At 34.7% G+C, this 21,941-nt stretch overlaps 1 protein-coding gene across 1 annotated transcript in view; it reads left to right on the top strand.

Moving 5' to 3' along the window:
* Nucleotides 1–5,306: 5,306 nt before the first annotated feature.
* LOC144450883 (uncharacterized) overlaps nt 5,307–21,941 on the top strand; it is a 31,325-nt gene continuing 14,690 nt past the window's right edge. Inside the window, exon 1 of the mRNA XM_078141629.1 lies at nt 5,307–5,581. Within this exon, the coding sequence (XP_077997755.1) occupies nt 5,383–5,581 (199 nt within the window). The 5' untranslated portion in view covers nt 5,307–5,382. The remainder of the gene's footprint in view (nt 5,582–21,941) is intronic.

Below are 21,941 nucleotides of genomic sequence, written 5' to 3'. Positions count from 1 at the left end.
TTCAAATCTCTTCAAGCTTGCCACATGGAAGTTTATTCCTGCCCATGTTGGCTTGGTTCTGTTCCTTTTGAAATAATAAAAGAAAATTCGGGGTTCACTATCTTGTTTTCAAGGAAACACACAATATTTAATTTATCACAATTTTGTCTACCATATCGGATTCTAAAATTCATTTTGATATCTCCTTGACCTATGTTTAAATGTATTAGATATTGTTCGGTTTATTTCTTGATTTTAGCTGAAAATGGGTCGAGTTTTCTTGACTAAAGTAACAACACAAATTTTAAGATTTGTGTTTGGGCAGGACATTCTATTGATGTTACCAGATAAACTATAGTAGTTTGCAATGACTTGATTATTTAATAATAATATGTAATTTATTTTGGTTAGTTTCAAAAATTAAATGGTTGTTGAAATGTTGCCATTTCAGCCCTGTTTTTGTCTACATACCGAAATAACACACTTCTCTCCAAAAGTCAACCCCCAACCACTATAAAACAAATACAGAAATAACACACTTATCTCGAAAAGTCAATCCCCCAGCCGACCTTGACCCAACCACTATAAAATAAATGCAGAAAAACACACTTCTCTCCAAATGTCAATCCCCAACCAGGACCCAACCACTATAAAAAAAAGTACAGAAAAACACACTTCTCTCCAAAAGTCAACCCCCAACCAGGACCCAACCACTATGAAACATATACAGAAATAACACACTTCTCTCCAAAAGTTAATCCACAACCACTATAAAACAAATACAAAAATAACACACTTCTCTCCAAAAGTCAAACCCCCAGCCGACCTTGACCCAACCACTATAAAACAAATGCTGAAAAACACACTTCTCTTCAAATGTCAATCCCCAACCAGGACCCAACCACTATAAAACAAATACAGAAATAACACACTTCTCTCCAAAAGTCAACCCCAACCACTATAAAACAAATGCAGAAAAAACACAACCCCCAACCAGGACCCAACCACTATGAAACATATACAGAAATAACACACTTCTCTCCAAAAGTTAATCCCCAACCACTATAAAACAAATACAGAAATAACACACTTCTCTCAAAAAGTCAAACCCCCAGCCGACTTTGACCCAACCACTATAAAACAAATACAGAAAAACACACTTCTCTCCAAAAGTCAATCCCCCAGCCGACCTTGACCCTGGCCAATCACTATAACACAGATACAGAAAAAAACCCCAGTACAAATAGACTCATATTCTGACTGGATAAAGTCATGCTGTGAGTAATACTTGTTACCCATGATGTTTTTAGCTAGGTCTCCTGTATGTCTAGTATTTTGGACATTGTTACTAACTTGGGTGTAGTACTTTTTTATCTCGGTATTGCTTTGCATTGTATCATACCGAATCGTAATGTTTGATTAATTTTGTATTTATATTAGTTGTTTTTGTTTGTTTTTAAAAAACCAACCAATTCACAATCCTTTTCGACATTAGTTATTTTTTGATCAATAAATAAATAAATCTAATCTAATCTGTGATTCGAATCAAATCCAGTCTAAACTAATCTAATCTACTCTAATCACATCATAACTAATCTAATCTATCTAATCTACTCTACTCTAATCACATCATATTTAAACTAAGCAAATCTACTGTACTCTAATCTTATCTAATCTAACCTTGACCCAATATAATCTGATGTTAGCTAATGTAATCTCATTCGAATCGAATCCAGCATCTATTCTAATATTAGCTAAGCCAATCTAATGTATAATCTAATCTAATCTAATCTAATCTAATCTGGTCTAAATTACATTTCTCTTAAGTCATGATTCTTTGTGTATGCCGTTCTAAGCAATAGTTATGTTGTATGATTTAAAATGTGAACATTTGTTAGGGTTTTGGTGTAGTCGAGATATCAAGTTTGGTTATGTAGACGGTATTTTGTTCTGCCCCAGTCTTTGTATGAAGTTTATTCAGTTAACTTTTAAATCCATTGATGAAGCATGGAGGTATTTAAGGGTATACCTCCATACCTCCATTGATGAAGCATTGAAGTATAAGGGCATACCTCCATTGATGAAGTGACATGAAAACAACAAGCCTTCAATGACGTCATTTTTGAATAGGCTGTGTGGTTCACTGACAAAATCAGATCTTTAGAAAAGGTCATTAAATAACTACGATATGTAGCAGCACAACCGCGAGAGCAGGTTCCTTTCTTGTGCCTCTTTTACTAGGCAGACGGCCTAAAGGCTGACAGATTTTGTCACCGTTTCCAACTATCAGGAGCCGGTCGTGACATTTCGGAGGCACCATTTTTGTCAAGTAAGCGGAAAAAAGCTTATGATGTATATTTCACCACCAGCTATCACTTGGTTAGTGGAATGGATCACAAAGAGGATAAACCTTTGCTACCGTATGCCTTTGTAATCATTCATCTATATCGTTCCGCCTGAGGTATAATTTTGTAGGCTTCAAATTGATATTTACCAGAAACCAAACAATATATCTGCTTTGTAAGTTTGCGAATAAATGGTGAAGAATTACTTTTAAGTAATCCATCTATCCATTAGATAACGTCGCCGTGCAATTGATTTTGCACGGGTATCTACGTTTACTGTCACGTTTGAGTACATTGCCGTTAATGATACCAGTGCTAACGCCCACGATGACACCTGTGACATTTAGGTTTAAAGTCAACAAAAGAAATAATTACTGTCGGTACACAACTAATTGATTTTTTTTAAAAAACGGTTGCGATGGTACCTATGGATTCCAAACCACACTTTCACTGAAGATGTAAACATGCCACTACACTACCTACAGATACCATTGACCACTACTTAGCATATACAATATCTTTTTATATAATTATGTGATTGATCAATTTTTATTCATACATCTTGGGTTGGTTTATGAAAAAAATGTCTCAGTTACAGCTAGTGCAGGTTTAAGGATAAAACAAACCTTCAACAATTTTTTTTCTGACGTTATGATTGATGAGTAATATCATAAAGAACAGAACAAATATGTATAACATGTGTATAAATAATACAATACAATATGATATGTATAACTTTCATCCACTCTCCTGTTTATGATAAATCTTGTTTCAATATTTTAAGGCAGAACTACACAATGATAAAGAATCGTGGATTGTGAATACAATATAAAAATCATATCTTAAAGCTATCATACAAGGATAAGTTTGAACCCTTTGGTCTTCTGGTCTCTTTAAAAAATTCATTTCACGTGATCTCAACTGCTCACTGCATCAGTCTCCATGGCAACGGACACGACAGCCCTTCTTTAGGTCAGGTGAGCTAGTACTAATGCTTCCAATGTACCAAAAAAATATGTCGCACACGCACGGTTGGTTTCCTAGACATTCCCTAATATAATGCCACAATCGTAGTGAGTTACGATATCAGCAATTTCAAATACTGTATGTAGTCGAAGCAAAGTTAACGTTTCACAAGATCAGTTCTCTGGCTAGTACAGTCTGGAACGACTCCACACGTTCTCGAGAATGTTGTAGATGATATAACGGTTCTTATAGAAAACCACACCAAGGAGAATGTTCACATCAACCCAAAGTTGCATTTTAATTGTCACCAGCAGTGGTCTTTCATATTCACATGATGGTAGCACCTCAACTCCTAGTACCTTATATTCGGTGCTATACGATTCTTCCCAAAGATATAAATTGATTGGAACACCGAATACTTTGAATTTATTTTTGCTATCAGGCAGGTTTGTTTCACCGTTCTTTATGAAAGGAGACGCGAGTAGATGAAGACGTAAGTAATGTCAGTATTTGTTTACAAAATTGATACGTTTTAACTCCTTGGGTTTTAGGATGGTGGACTCTGACGTCACGGCAAGCGTAGTTTAGGAGTGCAAGATGTTTCTATCCAACAAATGGCGACGATAAAATGTCCGAATTTCTCATTGTCTGGAACAAACAAACCTCTTAGAATTGCCTGTAAAGGCCCAAACGAATCACCTTCATGTGATATGAAACGCTGATCTTATACATACATTGGCAGCAAATGTTTATAGAAACATTTCGTCATTAGGGAAGTAATTTTCCCAAACGGAGAGCAGAGAGTATAATTAAACCAGAACGGTTTATTCTGAAATAGGTAATAGTTTCGAGCTAAAGGGAAAGCACTGTCACATAAATGTCAAGAACATGGAATTTTGTCGTAGTCCAACTTTGCGGTGTACACATAGCTGTCTTGAAATATGGAATCCATCGGTTCCATAGCAACCGATCGGGTTTTTTAAAAAAATTAATAAAATGTGTACTGTCTCCTGTATACACTTCCAAAGTAAATGTATCCACGTAATTTACCGTTCACGCAAATCTACTCAGAAGCTATGCATTATGGGACAATGAATTGTTGAACCTGAGAAATTCTACAATGAGAGATGCTTGAAGCTTTTGAACAGTAAACACTAACCGCGGAATAAGATTAAATGGTGTCAAACCAGTCAATTCTTTACTCGTGTATGTCTTTGTCGGGGAGTTGATTCCTGACATGGAGATCACAAAACCTTTCAAGTAATCTCGGGTTATGTAAAGGTGACATTGGCAGTGAACATGACATTTACATTGCATCTATAATCAGCCAGTTATTGGATCCTGTTGGAAATAACGTATTTTGACATTCTATCTAATACATATACCTTCAATCGAAAATGAAATATATAACATAAAATAGCAGCATATTTGCACATCATCATCATAACATACCAAGTGTTTCTTGTCTTGTTCATGTTTTTACGCTTTTCACTTGACAAAAGAACTTATTAAAATGGATCGGTAACTAACCCAACGGTACAAACTGAAAATATGTATGATATTTAATAACTAACATTCCATTTTGTGTTGCTTAGAACATCTTAAGAAAATGTTTGTATAAAGCAATAACGTTACAAAATGAGTTCACTTTGTTGTAATCTCGCATATCATTTCAAATTTGCTTTGAAGTTTGACAATGGCGTTTTGATTAACCAACAGATCCTGAAATTATATTTTAAAACATCCATTTTTTTATTTTACCCCTTCAAGAAAAAATCGTCCCGTCATTTGAATTGTGTGCGTATCGAGAATGTTCAGTAACTAATTTGAAAGCAGAGATTCCGTTCCGCCCATACAATGTATTATAATATGAAATGCTGAATTAGAAACGTTATACGATGTACCATCATTTCTGTCATGAGCAGTTGGTCACGTGATCGAAAGGATGCATAAATAAACAAGATATATTATATGATTTCATCTTCACAGAGATTGTCTACTAGGGAGCTAGAGAGAAAGACAGCGGGAAACAGCGACATAGGAAACGGAAGAAACACTGTATTCACGCCACTCAAAACCGTTTAGTATTGATATGACCATGTATCTTCGAGTTGGGATCTGTGTTCTTGCCTGTACCTTTGCCACAGTATTAGTCTCCGTGCATGCAAATCAGAAATCTGCTGGCAACCTTGCAGATAAATCACCACGAGAACTTTCGGAAATCGCAACTGACTCTGACAAAGATGACATGGTTGAAGAATTTGGAAAAGGAATGTTGAACTTGATCAAAGGTAATGTCGTTCACATCTGAAAGGTTTGTTTTGAGTCTGTATTTTTTAATTGTTTTTGTACTTTCCACTTTTTTTTTTGTCTTGAGCCATATTCTGATAAAATATAGAAGAATCAGTGTAGGATTAGAGGACAGACTTTCCATGAAATAAACACACTGAAGACACCCGTGACGTGAATGAAGACTCTTATAAGTAAGTGAACAGGAGATAAACAGCAAGATAAAACGAGAAGAGCAGAGATCAAACTTCAAAAGTATAATAAATGATCGGTGAATAAAGATGAACACGCTATCTTTGAACGATTTAAATCAAACTGAACGACGCAGCAGGATGGGTCGATACTTGTCAAGGAATTGCTTAAAACGATACGTGTTTTTTTTACAGGTAGATTTGATTAATCCGAGATTGGGGCGGAGGTGTATCATCTTATTTACTGTAATCAGCCATCTCAACTCAGTCGTTGATCACCACAAATGTCAAAATCAGATGTTCAGACAAAAAAAAACAGTTGAAACATGACTTTTTTCAATCAAATAATCCAAAAAATCGCAAACCATGGAATCATAGAAATTATATTTCGAGATATCTTAGACATGACATCACTTTGCAGTTTATTCTTGATCTAGCCTATTTTCCCGGTAACAAGTTCTTCTGTCCAAGTCTATATTCGCCGCAAATTGTCATCATTCCGAAAGAAGAAAATCAGGTGTTGGAGCAGTAATTGTTCCATGGGCAAACGTTGTCGTAGTAAGTGCCGAGATTTAAATGACTTAGTGGTTGCCTAGTTCATTTGATCTGTTTCTCTCGTGTTACATTCTTGGATTGAAATACTTTGTAAGTAAATTGATTGCACTGCTACGGTTAGTTCTTACTACTCAGCATTTGACTCGGGTTTGGATTTTAGCGTGGCGTATAATTTAACTGGCACCAATATATGGGGGAAACAGATTTTTCTTCTTATTTTTTATTACGCAATCATAAACCCAAATAAAAAGAGTACTCACATGAAATGGTTGCATTAGCATATACTGAGGTATTCTTATAGATTCATACATGTTGTATATACAACTGAAAACAGTTGAGTGGAAATAAACAGCTGTCTTGTTCAAGAAAATTCTCATAAACTAACTTTGGTACATTTTCTTGTCATCTCGGTATATATCTTTAATAACATTGTTGCATGCTATACTATATTATCAACTGGCGACAACAATCTTAATAGCATTTATACATGTTATTGTATGGCATAACAGAAACTGACGCACAATCTGCTACAATAACGGCAGCGATATTGGTGTGGTCTTTGTATCGCCAGACCATGAAATGTAGCAATGGGTTTTATTGAGCCAGACGATGTTTTGGTTGTAACCAGTCAGTTTCCATTGTACCTCCATGCCCCCCCCCCACCCTCCCGTCGGCATTTGACACACTTTACCATATTGCTCAACAGTGGCTCTGCAACAACATAAGGTCATTTTAGAGACATTATATATTCTCTAAGAATGGACAGACAGAACAGACCAAAACATGTTCATCTATTTCAGTAAAAGGCATGTTTCGTTTTAAAGCAAGTTGGTTTAACTTTCGAGCCCGACTTCAGGTACCATGTTGTCTACACATCACGTGGTCACATATCCTCCCACGTTTTGAAATAATCATTGGCTTTCGGCCCATCATCTCACAATCATGTTTAAATTATTGAAATTGAAGGCAGGTGTTATAGATTTCATATTTCATTATTCTGTCTTTTTGATATTTGGCCAAAGGGCGACCTGTGTCATAAATGAACAGTGTGTTGGCTGATATCATTTCATGCCTTGCAGATAAACGGTCATACGAGAAATTTTCGCCGTCTTTCCTGATCCGACTCTAACCTTCGAGGGGCCCTGCAATGTGGTGGTGATTTTCCAAGCAAGAAATAGTCGTATGTGTCTCATGGTGGGGGAACTTTCTCTTCCAACATTTCTGTGTGTTATACTGGGCATATATAATCAATACACTGTCATTTTTGTTCTCTTGGCGGGAAATTTCCCACCCATCACACGTGTCTTGTTACATCGAACACATTATGTCAATATTACGATGTAATGCCGATTATCGAAGTTGCTTTTGGAGAGCAACCTTCCCTCACTTGTTTTGTTATATCGTGCGCACATTGTCAATGTTACGAGCGATATATATACTGTTACTGCTGTGTCATGTGGCGGTAAACCTACCCTGCCATCACACACATTTTGTTTTAGTGGTCTCCTTCATTTTACGACCAATAGACCATAGGGGTGCAATTATAAGGTATAAATACGAGTTTGTACATGGTGTGTCGTCATCTATCTCTCACTTTTAACGTCCATTCCCTTCAAAAATCATTGCCCACTTGCATGCTCATATGATACCCGAGACACTTTTTTTCCTTTGTAACAACAAAGTGTATAAACAAATGTATTACTATTTGTTATCAACAACCAATGCAACGTGTCCACGGTAGATGACTTGTCGTCATTCTCGCAAACCAGAGCTGTTATTTCTTCCGCGACACAGCGAAATAACGAACGGCACGTTTTGGACGGTGCCGTAAAAGAGGCCGTAGTTTGCGACATCACTTGTCGTTCAAATTCTGTCGACTGATACTTGGATAGACACACGTGCATATAGGCACCCCCAGACAGAGAGTTCTTTTGGTTTTTGAATGACAAAGTGACAGTATTCAGCATGTTTATCAGCTATAAGTGCACACAATTTAGTCAATAAATTTAAAGCATCAAAGTTACTAAATTAATTCTTCCAAGTGGATTGCTAAGCTAAATGGGCCGACCGACTACTGAATCAAATGTTTCTACAGTAGGTAGAACATCATGAAATTAAAGAAAATAGTTCAGCAACTTGCAAGTTAGCTGGGTATGAGTGGGGAGGGATGCCTACTTTAGGAACGGCAGATGTCAAGGCCCGTGAGCTACCATTATCTTAAAAGATAGTCGCCGAATCGTATACATTGTAACAACATACACATTTTCAGACATCAATGGATGACATGTAAAACGTAACAATTGTCTTTCAATTTTTGTAGTGTCACACTTAGACGATTAAATATTATATATATAGCAATGTTAGATAGACATTTCTCAGGTCAGACGATAAAATGTAGCAATGTTACAAAGATTTTGTCAAAAGTGTCCGATAACGATTTGTTGCTACTCAACTGGCTTTTAATGTAGTCTAGTAGAACCTACTACCTATCACACTTCAATCACATTGCATCAGGAAAGAGGAAAGGGAAGTTTCTCAGTGACATGTTTTAGATTTTTGCTACTCGATCAACACGTGGTGGACAGTAGCGTACAAAGAATATACAATCCAAACATATGTAGCTGCAAAAATACCCAATGGTAGTTTTGTAGAAAATTATGGGCGATGAGAAAACTGTATCGACACATTTCTACTGTGACTGATGGTCAAAAATAACATTGTGGTTATATGGATGAGGATTGGGTATTTATTTTGGATTTTTAATTTATCAGTTTTATCATGGCTTCCTACTTGAAAAATCAACGTGAACAACATTGACAAAGTCTACATTTGTAACTCAATACATTGCAAAAAGCTTCTTTTTTCTTCCTTTTTTTTTTACAAATGTGTAAAATGTTTGCTATTGTACGTAAAATATTTTACACAATCATGTATTAATCTTTTGCAATGTATTGAGTTAAAAACAAGGACTTGACATATATTGTTTCACATTGATTTTTCAAGCAGGACATTAGAAAAATGTTTTATGAATTTAAAAAAATCCAAAATAAATACTCAATCCTCATCCATATGGCCACTTTTAAACCACGTTTGAGTTCACTGTGGAAATGATCATAAAATATAATGCGACACCACATGTGATAAGATGTTCCATAGGTGGATCACATGAACTATGTAAATCGCTATAAACACTTATCTGTCCCTTCCATTTTTGTAGCTTCATTGCAAATCAACTGTTGATCATAGGATTCCTATATCAGTACTAAATGTTACGTTTGACGTGATTTTTCCCTACAAAGCTGAGCTGTTCATGTTATTTCTCGTTTTCCTTTGACAAAAGTGATTGTTCATGCAGGGGTAATTGTGCGTTTGTTCTTGATAGCAATATACATGTCCTTTGTTGATACGTCGTTACGTTTATCGATATGGAAGGTACAAAATACACACTGTATCAGGATTTTTTTACAACTACTACCAAACCAGAGTGACTATAGAGTTTCAATTAGGCGGCGTGGTGTTTTTTACATCTCACAAAACGTTCTTGTAACAATTTGAAATTACATAAAACAATATATATGAACAATGATAGCGCATAAGGTTTTGTGATATGTAAAAAAAAGTTCGTGCTGCCTAATTGAAATTAGTCTTTCTGGTTTGATGTATCTTTGCGTGTGTATCAAACATATTTCAATAAATAAAGACTGAGTGATGCGTCATAGATACTAGAGTAGTGACGTTTGAATGCAACAAAGATGATTATGCACTTCAAGCTGTACTTGCGGTCATGACAAACAGTCTTGTCTTGAATGATTAGAGTGAAGGCAATCACAGATGCTTGTATTTGAACGATATAAAAAGACGTATTGATTTATATTTCAATATCTTTCGGCAACGTCTTATCATTGCTTACATTCACGTAAAGTAAACAGCTTGACTTGGAAATTGTTGCTACTTTATGTTGACTGATTTATGTCGTCATAAAACCGTTTTAAACAGAACGTATTGCTTTTAGCATTCGATGACATTTTGATTTCCTGTTTATCGCTTACACGACTTTTGGATCAAGTGAAGAAGTTGATGGAATACACTTAACCATGTTAACACTTGCCGTGAGGACAGGATGTATCGTAAATATTAGACGGCCAGGGGTGGCATATGATTCTCTGAGTACATTGTAATGGTAGATTATATTCCTGTTATCGTTAGATTCAGTAAGTGTTAGTCTTCTCGACTTCACGTGAATTATTATATGTTTTCTGTTTTAATTTTGTTATTATTCCAAGAACAATGGAGAAAAGGTAATATGTAAAAGTAATAGAAATATTAATATTTGGGATCAATTGTACTTATATCGTGTATCAATGTTGTGTAATGATCTACGCTTTGTTTATATATAAATTGACTATTTCTTCCTACTTGGAGGATTTTCTGGAGGGAAACCAGTCACTGTTTTAAAACAAATAAATATGAAATTTCACCTACATGCGTTCGTATAAAGAGTGATAGTTATACAGACAGACGGTCAGACAGATACATGCACATAGATCTATTGGATGGATAGATAGATAGATAGATAGATAGATAGATAGATAGATAGATAGATAGATAGATAGATAGATAGATAGATAGATAGATAGATAGATAGATAGATAGATAGATAGATAGATAGATAGATAGATAGATAGATAGATAGATAGACAGACAGACAGACAGACAGACAGACAAATAGATAGATAGGCAGACAGACAGACAGACAGACAAATAGATAGATAGATAGATAGATAGATAGATATATAGATAGATAGATAGATAGATACTAGATAAATATAAATAGATAGATAGATAGATAGATAGATAGATAGATAGATGGATGGATGGATGGATGGATGGATGGATGGATGGATGGATGGATGGATGGATGGATGGATGGATGGATGGATGGATGGATGGATGGATGGATGGATGGATGGATGGATGGATGGATGGATGGATGGATGGATGGATGGATGGATGGATGGATGGATGGATGGATGGATGGATAGATAGATAGATAGATAGATAGATAGATAGATAGATAGATAGATAGATAGATAGATAGATAGATAGATAGATAGATAGATAGATAGATAGATAGATGGAAAATAGGAAATATGATACGACGGTATCAATTCCAGTTATGTAAGCGAATAACTCAGTGGATAGGAATACGAGACACTGAAATTTGGTGATTTTTTGATACAGCTAATTCCATCCGGTTTCTTTTCCGAACAGCTGAAATGGATATTTCCTAGAGATTCATTTTATTCATTGGTATTGAATTACAGTACATGTACGTTAAATCAACCCCCCCCCCCCCCGTGTTGGGCCTACGGTTAAACTTGACGTGATCAAGCGAATTAAATTACTTCGTTAATACCCCTAAATTTGATGTCCATTAGGTGCTTCGTATCTCCCAACGATTTTTCGAAATACATAAGAGGCATGTCAAGAACGACGTACGATAAGGTATCCTTCAAATAATTGGGCTCAACGGACTCAAGAGTAACGTCTAGTTTTTGTACAATGTCCTAGTAAAAGTATTGACTTGGAAAGACACTTTCCAACTTTTCGTGTACGTGCAAATCAAATTCAATATATAGTTTATGATTAAAATAACACAACATTTTTTGTACTCACAGTTATTTAAATCTTTCACGTGTTAAAATAATGAACGACAAAAATAAGCTTATATAGTATACGGTGAAACATATCGTGGCGACCAGAGATTGCACAACATTGGTCGGGTAATGACTGAAAGGTTAAAGATGTCCATGTTGATGTGCAAGCTCGCGTTTTGTAGATGTTATCTGTTATCTTATGTTTATTTTGACATATACATGGGCAGATGTCAGTTCAGCGGCATCATCGAAGTAAAACATACATCGGATTTGCCGCTGCTTTCGGACTATTATGGTACTAGTATGGACAAATCTGATTCAACGTGTGCAATTTAGCGCAGTAATATATACATACACGATGCTAATTTTAGTTAAATGTGAAAATGCCACCCCTAGTACATGCTATCCCTAATTCCTGTCTATCAGCTCGCACGTTTGAAGTTACTGATGACGTTCATCCTGTCTGATGGGCTACATTTTCTGGTCTTGCCAGTCCATTATTCAAGAGCAGATAACCGCTGCATAAAATCAAACCGGAGAATCGTTTCACAAATTTCTCAGTATCTGGATGTCTGAAATTATCTATGAACTACTCATGGAGATGCTTGTCAATCTTCTGTATGCCAAGTTCATTTTTCACTCTCTATCCCCCCAGACATATTTCTTTGAAATCTTAGGCATTTGTATATATAATTAAGTTCATCGAGATTTGTTCTTGTTACGATAGATAGCACAGGTTAGCTATACGAAGTGTACATTGTGAAGCGTTTCGATCAAAATTTGTGTTTTTGACTCATTGAAATGTCCAAGTCAAATGGTAATCAGTCGATTGGCTGAATCTGTGACGCTGCTATACCTTTTCGCTACCTGAGAATAGCACATATTCTGTCAGTAGACAGGCGAGTCAAATACGTTTCATAATTTGTATGCATTGCATATATTTTACCTTTAGTCCATTACGATTTGTTAATAACATGATGTGATCTACCTTTTAGGGATTATGTTAACTTAATTTATATGTTGAACTTCTGGTCTTAAACAGACATTTAAAGGATGTACCCTATCCAATGTACGTACAGGTTTATTCACCACAAGATAATTGACTCTTTACATTTGACCTTTGACATCACGTCTTTCCAAAAATCAAAATAGTCAGTATTAGTTTCATTACATGTAGATAAAATCTGACAAATATTAAAACCGACGTCAAACAGTTAATCTCAGTCAAGAACGAAGAATGCATTTGAAATTCTCAATTTATGCATAATTTTGACAATTTGCAATTGTGTTTGTATTATCATGCAGTCAATAATTTTTTTTTTTTTAAATAATTAATTACTTGACGATGCTCTCTGAACAGGGCCAAAATATAGCAAGAGGTTTTGAAACATATTGAAAAGATTAATTTGAGTTCTAATGGGACATCTCGTTTTGACTTTGTCTTTTGTTTCCATCCAAGTATTTACTATTAAAGGCAGAGAAAGTGAAAGTATTACACGACATGATTATATCTGGCAGGTTAATAAAAGGTCAACGAATCGATTGATTTAACACGAGAAGGTGATAAATAATTCCGTGTGGTGATATACGTTAGTTGTTCACTGTACTAATAAATAAAGTGAACACTAGATTAATAAGATGCACTTTTATATGAGTATACCAAAATAGCAGCATCCTGCCGGGGACAGATTTAGAACACCCATTTCACGGTTCACACCGTAAAAAGTACTTGTTAACCCAAGATCTTATTATTGATTAGCCTAAGGCTTGAGTTATTGCTTAGATATGACATATTGATAAGTGGGCCAAGATTAAAACGTTAATGTCAAACAATCAAATACACAAGCACTGGCCTCTCACTTCCCCTGGCTTAATACGTAATTTATTGGTGATTTCTATCAAACATGAACATCGAAGTTCTGAAGTGAGTAAATCCGTCAAATCTTGTTAATATTCGTTTACAATCGTTAATGTTGACAGGTGAAAATATAGCTTCCTATTATAAGATCTGATCTTATAAAGTGCTTTCCCGTCCAACTGATTTGATTTTCATGAATATCAATCCGGCTGATAAATTGGCATAGTCGTTTTTTGTTCAAAATGGCTACTTTCATGTATTTACATGTAAATGTGGAGTCACCCCCACTCCACACACACAAAGATGCAACGTGTCTTTGAATTTCGTTGCTGTCATTCATCCTGCTCAGAATGTTTCAGAATGTTCTAAATGTGTTATTCCCTCTACTTTAGACAGAGTCTGATAGAGAAACAAACCTTTAGCCACTATCCCTATATATGGTCGACCTGTTTGTCTTGATGTAATACACTTTTTTATCGTACACAGGTGTAAGGAGACAAACTCAGCACCTGTGAGTGTTTATGAATTTATCTACAGATAAAGGCGAAAGTCATTCAACGTTTACTAAGATCGGTTAATAGTGTGCATAGACTATTATTTTTCACCTCCTTGTATGTTGCTGGAGAGTGGTTTGATAGTTAACTTTAAGAGGTAATCTTAATCTAGTCCAGTCATTGGTAACCACTCGCTACCCACGTATTATATGTGGAGCATATTACATAATCAGAAAGAACAACTGTATATTTCAGGCTAGCTCAATTCTAATTATAACTGATATTTAATTTAACCCAGTATATTTGGCACACTGAAACACATTTCATCGGTAAAGCGTTTTCATTGGTTATTCAATGTATCTATATGTTTACTTTGATGACATTTCCTACGACTATTGGAGGTGTAGCGCTTTTGTTAACAACTTGGCGGTAGAAAGGGGAGAGAGACACGTCGGCGTACTGGCTCGAGAGACAGGAAAATGTTTATCTTTATTGATGACAATTAAGATGAATTTCATTAATATGTCCTATATATCAACAACTGAGATAATTGTACATCTCACAATTTTCTTCAAGCCTCCATCACAACTTAAAATTTATTCTTTGACGAATAGGAAACAAGTTAAATCAGTGAATAATTTCGTAAAGTTTATCTATTTTGCTTTGAAATTCTGTTTATGTCAATATTTGATGGAATAATTTCTGATATGTGACTGTTATAGTTACTTGTACAGGTTCAATCATGCCAATGGTATTTCTAGATCTATTACAAATTATGTGTTGTTCCCAATTGGAACAGCTAACGCCGTATGACAAAAAGTAGATAATGAATGAAGGTTTGGGTTTCGTACTTAACTTTGGAAAGGTTAAGGGGTGCCAATCCAACCATGCAATGCTAGGAATATGACATCCATATCTATTTGCCATTAGCTAAATACCGATATGAAAACCTATATAACAAATTAAGTTAATAAGAAAATGTAATTATAATCAAAGTGCCCGACGGACAAATACTGTGAATCTATGGTCAGAACGCAAACAAACGCGGGAATAACAAAATTACAATGTACCTATATTCGTAGATATTTGATTGACAGATCCATAACTTCCCAGGGCCGGATTACGCAGACCGTGTATGGAACATTCGATTTAATCATCGTATGTAAGATGAAAGTCATGGTCCATCGTTTAGTAAATTCCAGGGAAGTCACCATCAATGTCGAGGTGCTCTCTTTGTATGGTTAAAATTATTATGACAATTCTTCATCGGATCACATTATAAGGTACATACATCATGCATAGAGCTGTTTTATTCTATCAGATGTAAACCGATTCCTTCCCATAACGAGAACAACGGAAATTACCTAGTGTCTTGACACATTGCCTTTACATGACACTCTCATTACATTGAATCATGAAGGAGTGTTTAGAGCCCTCCCTATTCACAGAATCTGAAATTGTCGAGACAATTTGGATCATCTTTGATACCATGGATTGTACGCCGAACGTATAAAATATATTTGAAATAACCTTATAACTCATATATATATATATATATATATATATATATATATATATATATATATATATATATATATATATATATATATATATATATATATATATATATATATATATATATATATATATAACTCGGTGAGTATCAATCTGCTAAGACAGTGCTCTATACCGCAGTGGCAGAGCGTAATAGTTTTGGTAGTACTGGAACTCTTTCTTGGGTGTAACTCGGAGTTTCACGCATATTGCGATCATCAGAGTGTCTGATGATCGCAATATGCGTGAAACTCCGAGTTACACCCAAGAAAGAGTTCCAGTACTACCAAAACTATATATATATATATATATATATATATATATATATATATATATATATATATATATATATATATATATATATATATATATATATATATATATATATATATATATATATATATATATATAGTTTTGGTAGTACTGGAACTCTTTCTTGGTTGTAACTCGGAGTTTCACGCATGGTGCGATCATCAGCGTGTCTGATGATCGCACCATGCGTGAAACTCCGAGTTACAACCAAGAAAGAGTTCCAGTACTACCAAAACTATTACGCTCTGCCACTGCGGTATAGAGCACTGTCTTAGCAGATTGATACTCACCGAGTTATATATATATATATATATATATATATATATATATATATATATATATATATATATATATATATATATATATATATATATATATATATATATATATATATATATATATATATATATATATATATGGTAGTATATGTAAATTTACACTGGGGTTCTGTCTATAAATGATACCATGAACCATACATTTCTAACCCAATTATCTAAAGACAAAATGGTATATAAAAATCAATGGTATAAATAGAAAACAATAATATAGCAACCGGTGGTCATCATTATTCAACAGCTGGCTGAACATATCATAGCATGCCAGGACCTGACAATAGCTGCTGTCTTCAATGTGATAGAACTTGATAACGTTGCTGGAACTGGAGTTCCGCCGAAGAATAGGAGCTCAGTCTCCTCGAAATATTAGATGTATGGTTCACGGTAGTGTTTATATATATATATATATATATATATATATATATATATATATATATATATATATATATATATATATATATATATATATATATATATATATATATATATATATATATATATATATATATATATATATATATATATATATATATATATATATATATATATATATTCTTTGTTTTACTCAGTATATTTCCATTGGTGGACAGATTCACGGGTGTCGTTCGTATAGATAATACCGCCTACTTTTAACATTTGGCTACTTTTAAAATTACCTCCGTCTGACCCATGTCTCTTTGCAGCAAAAGTCATACCCAATAGGAATGATAGCACTCAGCACATGACCAACTTATATGTAAATGACATGATATAATCAGTGTATACTGCAAAGCAGATACTAGTAATTTGCGCATGCGTTCAAACGTCATCTAAAAATCACACGCTTATGATATTCCTTAGACAGAAGGACCAGTAGCATTTTAATATTTAATTAAAATAACCTTTATCATGACGACAGAGCAAACCGTCTGGCCTCCTTGCAACTCTGCGCGGTTTTGCGTCTGGACATAGATTCTGATTCACTGGAGAGTGTTATCAGGTATCAGTATACGATTTTCACATACCAAAATGAAACGACCGGTAGATTTGTAATATGATACGTATAATCGCATCGTAATAAATATTGCAGTAATCCTGAATACGTCATTTGCTGGACGATCGTGATGATTTTGCTCGGTTTTCCGCCTAACATCCTGAATAAATCATTGCATGAGACATATCAGGTTTGGGGGATTTCAATTTTTCTAAAAAATTCAGCGTCAACTTTATTTTGCCTAAAGATAGAATGTCTTCTTTTCATGACGCCTTTTTGCGATAACCAGGTTGAATGCGCAATAAGTATGAACGGGATTTGTTGGTTAATGCCGTAATGAAGCTAACTTAATGTAAGTGAGTAGCTATCCTATACTAATCAAGATTCATATATTATATATCAATATTTAGGGATATTGTCTGGATCAGAAATTGGATTGTGTGTCCTAATTGTGGTATAAGAGTATTTGTTCAGGGTCTGTGTGTGTGTGTGTGTGTGTGTGTGTGTGTGTGTGTGTGTATGTATGTATGTATGTATGTATGTATGTATGTATGCGTGCGTGTGTGTATGTATGTATGTATGTATGTATGTATGTATGTATGTATGTATGTATGTATGTATGTATGTATGTATGTATGCATGCGTGTGTGTATGTATGTATGTATGTATGTATGTATGTATGTATGTATGTATGTATGTATGTATGTATGTATGTATGTATGTATGTGCGTATGTATGTATGTATGTATGTATGTATGTATGTATGTATGTATGTATGTATGTATGTATGTATGTATGTACGTACGTGCGCGCCCGCGTTTGTGTGTGTGATGTGTACGTGTACGACTAAGCGTGGGAAAACTAAGGGTGGAAATGTTTAATAATGACCTCCTGTAATGACGGTGTTTCTTTGACCTAATGGTCGATAATACCCTCCAAAAAATCCTTTCAAACATGTTATTTTTGAAATACTGAGCTTTTATATTTCCTTTGGACACGAATCAATGAGTGTAGTCCTTATCGGTATCCGTATCTACTTATGTCAGGCGCCAAAGCGTTGAATTAAAGCACTCTTCCTCAGGATACGATCGACAATCTCCTATATCCATCAGACGTTCCAATTATGTCATAGTAGTGACAAGGAAATGGTTGATGTCGTGTCTAACGATTTCTCCGTGTGTTTCTTATCCCGATCACACCGCAAGGTATTGCAACTATAGAAATATGTGATAACGAACGATAATCCTATAATCAAACTAAACTAAATTATCCGTCTAAGATACGATACTGAAAAATAAACGCCAACCGCGAAGGCATTATTCGCTTCATGAATTAAAAATAACTCAACACTGCAGAAACTCGCAATTATGATTCAGATCGTCTGCATTGAAAGTTCTGAGATATAGATGTTTTCTTTTTGCTTCAGTAAACTTGAATTCTATTGTCATGCGAACATGATGTACTGGCTTAAGAAATAACTCAACAATTTGAAAATGCTTTCATCACTCGCTCCTTTTTTCCAGCCAAAGTAGTGCGTGGGAGATTCAATGAAGGAAAAACAACGATATGAAAGACTTTGATTAGTAACACAAACGACGTATTATTACACATGATATGTTGTGAAGAATCCATTCATAAATCAGACAGAACCTCAATATTTGTTGTTTTCCCCCATGGATCACATCTACACAAAAGCATCTAAAAACTGTGGATTCAAAGTTTGAAAGTACCTAAAGTATCACCGCAGCTGTTGCGATGGAAACACTCAAATTTTGAAATTTAGGAATGCAAAATAACCGTATCAACAGCAGAGTGTTATACTCTTAACCGAATGTATGTGGGCTCTTTTTATTCTTGAGGTGTTACCTGTTGTTTGCCGTAATAATAATACGTTTATTGCGTTTCTTGTAACCGGCTCATATGCCATGTTTTCAGAATAGTGACAAATACCTTTCTGTTTTACACATTGAGAAATTATATTACACAGTATTTAACAATGTATGGCGGGACAATAATAAATTAACATTGCTACGACAACAATTGAAGTACAATCGATAGTGAAATTCATATATATATATATATATATATATATATATATATATATATATATATATATATATATATATATATATATATATATATATTCTAACAGTGTATATTATTCGGAGACGATCTGCTAAGAAAATATAGCAATGTTTGTTGTGCAAGATGATGAAAAGAAGCAGTGTTAGAATGTTTTGTCGAGTCAGGCGATAAAATGTACCAATGTTAGTACGATTTGTGCTGATCCAGAACCAGATAACGGTTTGTTTCAACCCAACTGGTTTCCTTTGTAATGATATCCCCAGAATAGCATTATTTGGACATTTGTCTCCTGCAAATATTGAAGAAATATTGAAACGTATTCCTAAATGAAAAATTCAAAGAAATTGCTCGCAGGTTTTCATATCCCTATTCAGACAAGATTAAAGACATTATTATCTCCCCATTCTGTTGATACAGTTTTGAGTCTTTTTAACTCCACATAGATTTCATTTGAAATATTCATACTCAATTTAAAAGAGAATGGTAGCTAAAATACCCTATGGCTGGAAAATCCCCATACTATAGATTATAAAGAGTAATTTTACTCTTCCCCATACCCGGTACCCTGCTCAACCGTTCAGTGTCGGACTCATCTTTGAAATGATAAAGCCGTTGAATACTATCTCCTAGCTAGATTATGAGTCGAGTTTTTAAAATCTATATCAGGCAGGACGATCAAACATTTCTTTTCCTTTTTGACAAAATTAAACTTTTATTCATATCCCTTTGTAAGAGCTACAAAACATTCACACAGTCAAACACCTTGCATTCTTCTGTCTACATTTTGGATTTTCAAGATTGAATACATCTATAAACACTATATTTGAAGAAGTATTTACATAGTCAGTGTCGCTATTTTTTGTTCTTACGTTTTAGATATCTACGACATTAAAGGCCAGGGTTTCAATCTAATGCTCAAACATTATTGTTACTTTATTTATGACGCCATAAGGATGATATAAGACATTTTATTGTTCAGAGCCAACATTTTCTACAACTCTAGATCTGCCAGGCATCTGTATTTCACACCAAATACTTGGCCTTTTAAGGACGTCGCCCGTACAGTTTTCTCTGGCCAATTCTTTTTTATCTCATGGATATGATGTAGAACAGCACGGAAACGTATTTGAATTATTCATTTTACTAGGCCATGCGTGTAGAATTGTTATATATTAAATTTGAAATATGTATGCATGATCCAAAGACGTCATAAAGTAAAGATTATGTCATTTGGATTTCAAACGTATTATGTTTCCTGTAACAATTATATATTTACGTGGCACAAGACGAGTATATAAGCTTTTTACTCAAGTGGCAATACTTAAATAAAACCACATTCTAGTATGATATTAAATTTGAATGCTTTCTATAACATTACAGTTGTGTTTTGGCATGGTTAGAACAGTTGAGTGTATGATTGGGATTTGCTGAACATACGTAAGATAAATTACGCCATCGGATCATTGTGAGTTATATCATAATACCAGGTTTGAGTTCAGTCAATTGTGGATGAGGGTTAGGTGAGCTTCAGCAAGTACAATACTGCGAGAACCTTTTAAACATGCACAAAAAACTACTCTCAAATGCATATAAAACCAGTTTGTGCCCCCACAATTTGTTTTCGTTCAGCTGGAAAAATTTGGGTGACATATGGGGCTTTGTTACTACAAGTCAAAGACGAGCAGTGACAAAACGGTTTTGCCACTCGTAGTTTGCGGCTGAATGACGGACAGAACTTAGAGAATGATAGATCTATACCTGATATTAATTAATAAAGAATCGTGAATATAATCGAGATTTTGAATGTTCCATATAAATTTCGATCATGTAGGTGCGCTTTGTTAAGTCATGGAACAACAAAAAAATAAATCCCGTATTCGCTGTTCGAACACGTTTGCTTGAAATACACTGCGTCATTTAATAGAAAATTTAGTGAAAACAACAATGGGGAGTTGTGCAAGACATGTTAAATTACAAGCCTGATTGAAATAAATCACTTTGATAGCTACGATTATCAAGAAATCTTCGAAAATTTTGAACTAAACCCCTGTAATCGATATTATTCGTGTATATCATTTGAGATATAACATATTCCTTGGAATGATACTGTAGGTTTGTTGGTAAATCCTGCCACTGGCGTTCTAATCAGATTCTGACATACGCTCCCACAACTAATCTATCTATCCTGTCCAGTTCCACCTACACGTGTTATTTCACTAAGCTTAATTCTAAAATGAAGTATCCCAAAGTAAGTTGTCTTACACTGTGTAAGGTATTAGTACACATTTTCAACTACTCTCTTCATGTAAAACGGATTGTTCGTATAGCCATAGTAACTTAACACACAG

Source organism: Glandiceps talaboti, chromosome 20 (assembly GCF_964340395.1).
Source record: "Glandiceps talaboti chromosome 20, keGlaTala1.1, whole genome shotgun sequence".
NCBI classification, from domain to species: domain Eukaryota; kingdom Metazoa; phylum Hemichordata; class Enteropneusta; family Spengelidae; genus Glandiceps; species Glandiceps talaboti.
The sequence above is the reverse complement of the archived record's forward strand: the minus strand, read 5'-3'. Positions and strand labels throughout refer to the sequence as shown.